The following is a 9,773-nucleotide window of genomic DNA, read 5'->3' on the forward strand; positions in this document are numbered from 1 at the left end:
AGCCTCTATTTGGTGTTTGGATCGGCACAACTGGCTCCTCATTGCTCTCCTTTGGTGTTTGCCGCTGTCCTTTTTGATCCTCCGCGGCACTATGTACACCCATCGTCGGTGTGTCCAAGACAGTGTCTTCCTAGATCGGACCGAGTCCTGCCATTCATCTTCCACTTTCTCTCAGGCGTACAGGGTGGATAATGCGTTGACAAACGAAATTCTGTAGAAGTTGGTGGTCTTCGGAGGTGCCTGGCGTCGTTTGTGACGCGGTGTTGTGTATCAGCTTAGGATAGCCTCTTTTGCGTTGTAGCTTGATTTGACGTGGTGTTTGTTCGAGTGTGGTGTTCGTGTCACGCTCGTTCTTCTTGTCATTTTTTCCACACTTCCTTTTTTCATCCTACAATTTCATTACGGAATTCTTTTTTTTTGAAGATTAAGAAATATCCGAAATAGCTTGAAATAAATAATAATTGTTCCGAGAGAACCTTGTACTAAGAGTTGGCCATTCATAAATGGGGTAAACATAACCTTAATGAATTATATGACTTGTTTTATTTATTAAAATAAAAATCTATTTTTTTTGCAGGGTTATAACAAAAATCTGAAATTTGAACTGTCGGTATTCTAAATTCAAAAGTCTGGTAAAGTAAAAAAAATATGTTTTATGCATCCTAGCGAGTGGTAGCTTTCTGGTATTCTATAAAGATATGGTATGCGTTGCGTATTTAAAAAAAAGTTTTGTTCCTTAAATCTTCTTCTTGACAACCGAACAATGGCAACCATGCCCAAACAAGCACACAATTATTCACGACGGCCAGGGTTAAAAAGAACAGGATGGCAAAGCGTCTGGTCACGATAGCCACGTAGCTTCCATGTTCTAGCAACACCAGTGAATAAACACAAGCAACAATTTTATATTAGGGAAACAAGCAACAGTTTTATTCGCTCGCCGCATCAGCCAGCCCTGGACCAACATTTCGCCCATGGTTTTTCACGCCGCTAGCTTGTCCATCCAGATGATGCACCTGAGGCTCTTCCCCTGCAGGAGCAGGTCGAAGGCCGTGTTTATCTCCTGCAGGCCCACCTCGTGCGTGATCAGCTTCTCCAGCTCCAGCTCCTGCATCCATCCACACAAAAGACGTTTTTCAGCTCCCGAACTCGTGTAAACAATGGGCGTCAGCTCAGAACCCACGAGATATCATATCATACGACCTTGCTCATGCATTTCTTGGCGAGGATCGGAATGTCGGTCTTGGGCTTGATGCCCCCGAAGAGCGACCCCATGACGCACTTGCCGAAGAGGAACTCGATGGACGGCAGGCTGATCGGCTTCCCGTCCTTCTCCAGCCCCAGGATCACCGTCTTGCCATTCCCCTGCCACACAGACAGCACAACATATGAATGGCCGTGTTCTCATCGAAAATCGACGATGCGGGTTAGCGAAATTGTGGTGGTGGTGGGAGATGGAGGACCTGCTTAGCGCTTCTGAACGCCTCGGTCATGACGGACGCGACACCGATGCACTCGAAGCAGTAGTCGGCGCCGCCGCCCGTCATCTCGATGATCACCTGAAGTTAGTTAAGAAGCAAAATGAGAACGGCTGAACAAGCATCCGTTGAGCTCAGAATTCAGATGCGTATTTTGTGCTGTCCTTGTACCAAATTCTTCTTACCTGGCTGAGTGGGCTCTCGCCGAGTTTTGATGGGTTCACGAAATCTGTCACGCCGAATTTTTTGCCTGCAACACGAGTAGATAGCATTTTGAAATCAACCAAATGTTTTCTCCGTGTCTCGTTCCTCTGAGAAAAGAAGACTTGCCGAGTTCTTCTTTGTCAGGGTTCAGATCAACACCGATGATCTTGGCTGCTCCGCACATCTTTGCACCTTGCGCCACCTGACCACCCAAAAGTTGTTCACAGTAGGTTTCAGCACCAACCAACTGAAATCTACTAACCGCTTGCCATTTAACAGAAGGAGAAGCAGCAGCCTGCGTCACAGCGCCAGCTTACCGACAATCCCACCGCTCCCAGCCCGAAGATGACCACCGAGGATCCAGGCTGCACCTTGGCCAACCTCCACGCAGCCCCGACCCCTGCATCAGCAATGCAATGTGAGAGTTCATCTTCTTTACTCCATCATTCTTACAGTGATAGCTAGATAGTCTTTGTGAGGCAGGCCCTGCTCACCGGTGCCGGCGCCGCAGCCGAGGAGGCAGGCGAGCTTGGGCGGCACGGCGGGGTCGACCTTGACGACCTGGTTGACGTCGACGACGGTGTACTGGCTGAAGCTGGACACGGCGAGGAAGTCGTGCAGCGGCTCCCCCTGGCTGTCCCTGAAGCGGGTGGTGCCGTCGCGGCGCATCCCGGGGCCGACGACGAACGGCAGCGCGGAGCACATGTTGCTCCCCGCCGACGCGCAGCCGGCGCAGGAGTCGCACTGCCCCAGGAACGTCGGCACCACCGTGTCCCCCACCGCGAACCCCTCCACGCGCTCCCCCACGCTCTCCACCACCCTGCAACGCACGCAGCACCGCCCAATCTTATAATACATTCGCCGTCGTCGTCCCTTCCCGGCCGCCTTCGCGGGCTCGCCGGCAGCAGGATCTGAGGAGCTTACCCGTACGCCTCGTGGCCTAGGATCCTTGGGAACACGGGTGGGAGCGGGAAGTCTTCCTACCAAATCGGAAGTACGTATCTGAGTTCGCAAGTACACGTACTGCTTCTAACTGAGTGATCTTTGGACGTGAGCGTGTAGGAGGTACCTTGCCGCGCCAGAAGGTGATGTCAGTGTGGCAGAGGGAGGTGCAGATGACCTTCATGCGGATCTCGTAGGCCTTGGGCGGATCCACGACGATGTCCTCGATGACGAGCGGCGCGCCCTTGGCTCTGCTCACCGCCGCTGTTTGCGTTTGGCATCACCATGGGACCGATAGTGAGCAGCTAACCAAGCTCTTCGTTGAATTGAAGCAAAGAAAAATAGGACAGGTCGAGCATGCATGAAGAGTCTCGGAGTTACCTTTGCAACGGATAGGGGCGGGGCTCTGGTCCGCCATTGAGACCAGAGGCCGGAGAAGATGGCTGGCCAGAGGAGCTCTTGGAGAAGTACTACGGACGGAGCAAGGTCTGAGTCACGAGCCAGAGTGTATATACACCTAGCTACTCAGTTGGTAGCAGCACTACTTATAGGCACGCCGGCCGAGATGCGGTGGATCAAAATGGACAGCCGTCGCCGAATTCAGTTATTACACTCTGCTCTATGCTCTTCGGCCCCGTGGCGGCAAACTGACGAAGACAGCCCGTCATCATCCAACAGAAGATGGGGAAAAAAGGCCGTCTGAATTCTGTACCACATCGAGACATACAGTGTTAATCACCATTTTTTCCAACCTTCCCGTTAAGCATGAAGGAGACTGCGGTGTTAATTGCTTGATTGCGAGAACGAACTACATCTCCGCTGTACGGGCACAGTGCTTGGTGAGAGGTCCTTGTAACATCAATGGAGGAACGGCGACATTGGAAGAAGATAAGAAGATAAGAGGCAAACGCGCACACGGGTGCTCGTCCTCCGGAGAAGTATCATCAAGTATTAGTGCAAGTATATCTATGCACTCAAAATGCTACTCTGAATATAAGTGTGTACCATACGTAATTTACTGGCGAACGTACTACACGTTTTTTGCCCGGGTCTCAAGATAAAAAGACACAAGAGAGTGGAGTGGAAGAAGCAGTACTTACTGAACCCCACAGGCCACAGCCAGCATACGCAGACAGCGACGGTTCGTACGTTTGTGTTTGTGTGCGCCCTTCATCGGCTCATGCATGTGTAAAGCGAGCGTAGTACTCCTAGATCTGAATCTGGGGGGACGTGGCTGGAAGCACGCGTCGTGTCATGTCACACGTGGCTACGCTCTTCTTCCGGCGGAGCACTGCTGCCGCCTTCGTCTACGCGGCGACAAAACAAAATGGCCGTCGGCCTGACGCCAGACGTGGTGCCATGAATGCGGTGCAACAACTGTGGTCTATAGTCTCCGATGCCGCCGCCACCGCTGGCGACAAAAGCTTATGCAACCGCCGAGCCGCTGGCGCCGAACTATTGACGTGCTGACGGCTGCTATCACGGCTGCTATCACGGCTGCTATGCCATCTTTGCTACGCTTGTGCCCAAGCTCAGTGTGGAAGGCCGTATGTTCATAAATCACAAAACAGCTCTACACTGGATTTGTTCTTTTATTTTTTTTAAGTGGCAAACACATAAGTAATTTATTACTCACTCCCAACGAAGTGGCCGTTCCTGCTATTTTCTCAAGCCATGCAGGAGGAGGACTGCATGTGAATAATATGAGGTAAATACATCGGCGGCCTTAGAACTTGCACGCAATGGTTATTTTGATGTATAAACTGGTAAAATATGTGTTTACAGTCTGCGAACTTACATGGAGATGCAAATACAATTTTCGTGCAAGTTCACGGACCAGAACCACGTAGTCTCACTGTCTCAAAATAAATGACTCAATTTTGTATTAACTTTTGTACAAAGTAAGTACAAAGTTGAGTCACTGATTTTGGGACGGGGAAGTATAAAGTAAGTACAAAATTGAGTCATTTATTTTGAGATGGGGGAGTATTATAGTACAAGTTTATACACCAAACTAAGAGCATCTCCAGTCGTTGGCCCCCAGGGGGCGCCTAAAATCGCCGCCTAGGGTGACCCGGCGAAAAACATGGGCCTGGGGCGAGTTGGCCCCCAGCAGCCGCCCCAGGGACGGCCCCAGGCGCGGGAAAAAAATTGTGTAGCAAATTTACGCAAAGTTCGGCTAAAACACGTCAAATTTCGGTAAATTTGGGCTTATATTCGCGGATTTAAGTCGAGTAGTCGCCATTACATATAAAAACTAATCAAAAAAACTTGCTGAAGACCGAGAAGTCGCCGTCGCCGCCGCCATCGTCGGCCTTCTCCTCCTTGACTCGGGCGCCCCTGCTGGACCCCTCCCCGGCTGGTGGCGGCGGCGGCGCGTCGTCGTCGTCGCTGTCGTCGATGATGACGACTCCTCCTTCGTCGCGGCCTCGGCGGCGCTGCTCGAAGTGCCGCAGGGTGGCGCGCTGGCGCTCCGTCGCCATCTTGATGGAGTCCTGGCGTGCCCATTCAAGGGCCGCGTCGTCGTCGAGCTCGAACTCGCCGTGCTCCGTCTTCACCGGCGCCAGCCCCGACTCCGTCTTTGGCTTGACGAAGCGCGGAGAAGGAGCCGACGAGGAGGCGCGCCAGCCGCCCTCGTTGATGACGATGCCGGCGCTGCGAGTGCGCCGACCGAGCGGCGTCTCCGCCGCGGGCTCGGCCTTGACGCCGAGCAGCGTCGGAGTGCCGGAGGAGTGGGAGGAGGAGCGGGAGGAGGAAGAGGAGGAGGACGCGCCGAACCTCCTTGGCGCCCATTGCCCGTCGCGTCGGCGGTGCGTCGGGGCGGCCGCCCTCGCCGGGGGGTACGCCAACGGCGGGTTGTTGCCGCCCTCGAGGTGCGTCAGCACGCCCTCAAGTGTGCGGCCGGGGGCGCCCCACCACAGGTGGCGCCCCTCGCTGTTCTTCACGCCGCCGACCACCGGCGCCCCGTTGGTGGATGCCAGCTGCTGCTGCTGGCGGCGCTCGAAGTACGCCGCCCAAGCCGCGTGGTTGTCGGCGGCGTACTGGGGGAGGGAGAGCTCGGCGTCGGCGAGGGAGGCGCGCACGATCTCGACCTCGTCGGCGAAGTAGGATGGTTTGGCCAAGGCGTGGGGCAACAGGGGAATGGGCACTCCCCCATTGCTGAGCCTCCAGCCCGTCGGCCCGGCGCGCATGTCCGGCGGCGCCGGGATGTTCGCCTGGAACAGGAGCCAGGACTCCTGTTCGCGGAGCGAACGGCGGCCGAAGCTGTTGGCGGCCGCCTCGTCTCCGGGGAAACGCTCGGCCATCGGGGAGATGGAGTGGCTGGGGAGAAGAGATCGGCGGCGGCGCTCGGGAGATGAAGTGGCTGGGGGAGAAGAGATCGGCGGCGGCGCTCGGGAGAGGGAGGGCTGGGGAGAAGAGCTCGGCGGCGGCGCTCGGGAGAGGTGGAGAGGTGGCACTCATCACAGGCGAGCGAGGCCATATATAGCCGCGCCGCGTCCGTGTGTACGCGTCCGAGGGAGGGGAGGCGTCGGCGCGCCGCCCCGTGAACGCGCCGCCCGTGAGGAATCAATGGCAAAGCTGACCGGCGGCAGCCTTGCCATTGATTCCCCGCGGGAAACCGAGGCGTCGGGAGAAGACGAGGCGGGCGGTGTCGCTGACGCGGCTGGCCCGCGGCGCTTTCGCGCCAAAAATGATTCGCCCGGCGCCCCCGAGCACCCCCAGCGCGCCGGGTTCGGGTTGGGTCCGCCGGCGCCAATTTCGGCCCGAGCCGGCGAAAAAAAGCCCTTGGGGCGCGACTGGGCCAATTTTTTTACGCCGGCGGTCGAAAAATCGTCTGAGGGCCTGGGGACCCGGCTGGAGATGCTTAACCATTATGTGCAAGTCCTAAGACTGCCGGTGTATTTCTTCGTACAATATATACAAGAAAAACAATAAAGTAGTACATGATTTGGCAGATTACAAGATAGGATCATGACAGCGACCTGGCAATTGCAAGGGCCAGCACTACAACTTACAAAGTCTGCACCAAAAACGATCAATACAGCAGCAGTCTAAGCTCTAAACATGCCTCACAAACTACTGCTCCCTCCGTTTCTTTTTACTCTGCATATAAAATTTGATCAAAGTCAAACTACATAAAGTTTGACCAAATTTATATAAAAAATATAAACATCTACAATATTAAAACTATATAGTATGAAAATACATTTCGTGGTGCATCTGATAATATTGATTTCATATTGTCAATGTTTAAATTTTTTAATATAAATTTAGTCAAATTTTATAAAGCTTGATTTTGACCAAACCTTATATGCAGACTAAAAAGAAACGGAGGGAGTAACAGAAACAGAGCCTGTCTCCAGTAACTAGAGCTTCGCACAAACAAGCACCAGAATTACGGATGCAGAGCTACTCGTAGTGCTTCCTCATTACATTCGCAGAGAAACTACATGACTTAAAATGACTCGCCCGGGTCTTGTGATATCTTTATGAATCATATGATACTGGTCGTTGACAACTCTCAGACAGTCAACTACAATACAAACAAATGCAAGTCTTCAGCTAGGGCCATTGCTTCCCTAACATGAGCTTTGAGGGTCGATGGATCCGTTACACCTTCAAAAACAACCGCAAATGCCCTTTGGAAACATCCTGCATCATCACGGCAAACCACTTCAATAGCACCCCTGTTAGATTGTTTTGCAAGCACGATATGAGTTGAGAGTTTTTACAGTACATCATACTACCCAATAGAGTGAGTAGTATTTAGTTGATCTAACGGTTAATATGGATCGGTAAAATTTAAACTCTAGGATATATTGGTAATTCTACATAAAGATAGATTTGTCTTTTTTTATTTAATAAATCCTAATTGATCTAACTAATTAGTTATTCTCATCCCATCCACGCCGACCCATTCTTCCGCTACTCCCGACACCATGCCGCCGCAAAATCTCCATGCCGGTGGCGGACCTCCGACCGGAGCCACTGCAGCCAAGTGCCTGCATAATAAAGCGACACGAAATAGAATCTAGTTTCCTATGATGCGTGGTGCGGCTTGCCACTTTGATTTTCAGTTGATCAGTAGCTTTGGGAAGGCGGCGGACAGTATGATGGCGAGCAAGGCGGCGCGTGCGTGCCAGGCGGACTACGTGTTCGTGTGCCAGGGGAGCGACGCCTCGGTGCACTCCGTGAACCCCCTTGCGTGGAGCAGCGGGTGAGTCTGCCGCCCACGTCGTCGCTGCTCCCTTGGGCTACCGAAGTTGCTCTACGGGAGAGCCACCGCGGCGACGAGGTCTTGCCGGCGTGGTTGAAACACAACACGCTGCCCCCCCCCCCCCCCCCCCCGCGCGCTCGCAGGTCAGGAGCATGGGGCACCTCCTGTCGAGGCGGCTGGTCGTCCCGGAGGCGCTCGCAGGCAAGGGGCATAGGTCAGCTCCCGTCAAGGTGGCTCGTTGTCCCAAGCCGTCCGGCAGGAACTCGTCGGAGGAGCAGAAGTGAGACGAGGAGATCAGCATTGGAGGAGAACCTGCTGTACCCGCGTTCCCATCTTCGATCCCACCCCTGCGGAGCTCTGCCCGTCACCGCCTCTCGAGGAACTGACGAAGGCCGTCGCGTCGTGCCATGATGAATCCGATGAAACCTGCTACGACGGCGTCTCCAGGCACCCGTTCAGCGGTTCAGCCTCGTCGGCTTCTGCCTGACGACCGAGCTCATGGAGTTTGCCGGCGAGATGGAGGCCCTTCTTGGCCGGCTAGACATTGGCAACGGCAACGAGCAGGAACAGTTTTGCATCGTGGATTTTTAGAACACCTGCACCCCGGCCCTGGTATCCTGGCTGTCCAATATTGCTTTAACATATGTGCAACACAACTAACGTTCCATATGAAATTTTCTTTTTTTTGTTTCTCTCACATAAAAGATGTCTTGAAGTTCAAACCTTTACAGCGTGGCAAAGCTTTCTATCTAGAATCTAGGATAAATCTTTCAGAATTTTTTGTCAATTAAAAAATCATTTTTTGTATATGTATGTTTGACAAAAAATTCTGAAAGATTTATCCTAGATTCTAGATGGAAAGCTTTGCCACGCTGCAAAGGTTTGAACTTCAAAACATGTTTTATGTAAGAGAAACAAAAAAGAGAAATCGATTTGCATGAATCACGATGCGAAAAATGGATGGCTAGATAGAGAGGGCCTGGGTGCAGGTATTCTATTATATATTTTTTCACGGAAGCATTGTGCCTTATCGAGAGGATGGACGTAGAAGGCGGGCAAGCGTGCGGCCTCCAGCCGGTGCCCGAGGTGTCCGGCGATATGATTGACATCGACTTCGACTGCGGCTCACCTTAGATGACAACAGACGAGAACGCGGGAAGCAGCGGTGCCAGCGCCGACGTTCAGTTCGTCCCACGAGGAGCCTCGTACGCAATCTAAATTACTTGACCACTAGGAGACCTGCGTGCGTGAACCTGATTGATTGATAAAAAGTTAACTACCTAAAATGCCCTTAACTACTCAATATACTACCAGAAATCTACCGTAGTATTGCCTCATCTGGACCCTCCAATCACATAAAATGAACGGTCCAAATATATTTGATGCACCGTAAAAGGTCTCGATGAGTTTAGCTCTGATTCTCCACTTGGCGTTGGAGTCCAGCCGGCCTTCGTCCGCACACGAACCTCAGGTCTACTCGGCGTACTGGCCATATGATCACATACCTCCAGATCTTCAATATATGTTGGATTTAAAAATGTGTTGATATGGGACTCTGAAATTATTGCTCAGGGATAGCTCGATGGCGGGCCCACTAGATTGCGCATAACGTTACCAGGATCCCCTCAAACCGACGATTACTGACAGTGTTGCACAAACCGAACAGCCAAAGCTTAGCTTCTGCGGTTTTACCGCCAATCGCCGGTAGCGCAATATCATCGTCACGGAGAGCCCAAAAGCTCTTCGTCTCGTCCAAGTGCTAAACAAGATACAATCTTCAGCAAATAAAAGATGTTGTATATTTGGCGCACTTGACAATCCGGATACCCCAAATCTTGTCCGATGCACCTGCATGTTTCAGGAGATAGGATAATCTTTCACCTGGTAGCAAAAGTTGTTTTGTTTAATATTTTTGATTGTCATTACTTTAT

The 9,773-nt window shown here is 52.4% G+C and overlaps 1 protein-coding gene and 1 pseudogene across 1 annotated transcript; one reads left to right on the forward strand and one right to left on the reverse strand.

Moving 5' to 3' along the window:
- Positions 1-715: 715 nt before the first annotated feature.
- Positions 716-3,261, reverse strand: LOC123098728 (alcohol dehydrogenase-like 2). Its single transcript, XM_044520792.1, has 10 exons — positions 3,006-3,261; positions 2,752-2,888; positions 2,607-2,662; positions 2,177-2,502; positions 2,000-2,082; positions 1,809-1,884; positions 1,664-1,728; positions 1,464-1,559; positions 1,204-1,365; positions 716-1,108 (listed from the first exon to the last, which is right to left on the reverse strand). Exons 1-10 carry the CDS (start codon positions 3,040-3,042, stop codon positions 983-985), a joined length of 1,164 nt encoding a protein of 387 aa, XP_044376727.1. The 5' UTR covers positions 3,043-3,261; the 3' UTR covers positions 716-982.
- Positions 3,262-7,994: 4,733 nt separating this feature from the next.
- Positions 7,995-8,976, forward strand: LOC123097089 (uncharacterized; annotated as a pseudogene).
- Positions 8,977-9,773: the final 797 nt, after the last annotated feature.

The sequence above is a fragment of the Triticum aestivum genome, chromosome 4D (genome assembly GCF_018294505.1).
Source record: "Triticum aestivum cultivar Chinese Spring chromosome 4D, IWGSC CS RefSeq v2.1, whole genome shotgun sequence".
Taxonomy (NCBI): domain Eukaryota; kingdom Viridiplantae; phylum Streptophyta; class Magnoliopsida; order Poales; family Poaceae; genus Triticum; species Triticum aestivum.

Bases quoted from the DNA above. Each gene is read 5' to 3' on its own strand.
- LOC123098728 (XM_044520792.1), bottom strand. From the start codon at position 3,042: ATGGCGGACCAGAGCCCCGCCCCTATCCGTTGCAAAG. The intron at 2,083-2,176 runs GTGAGCAGGGCC...TTGCTGATGCAG, and splicing joins CGGCTGCGGCGCCGGCACCG to GGGTCGGGGCTGCGTGGAGG. The intron at 1,560-1,663 runs GTAAGAAGAATT...AACTAACTTCAG, and splicing joins GCGAGAGCCCACTCAGCCAG to GTGATCATCGAGATGACGGG.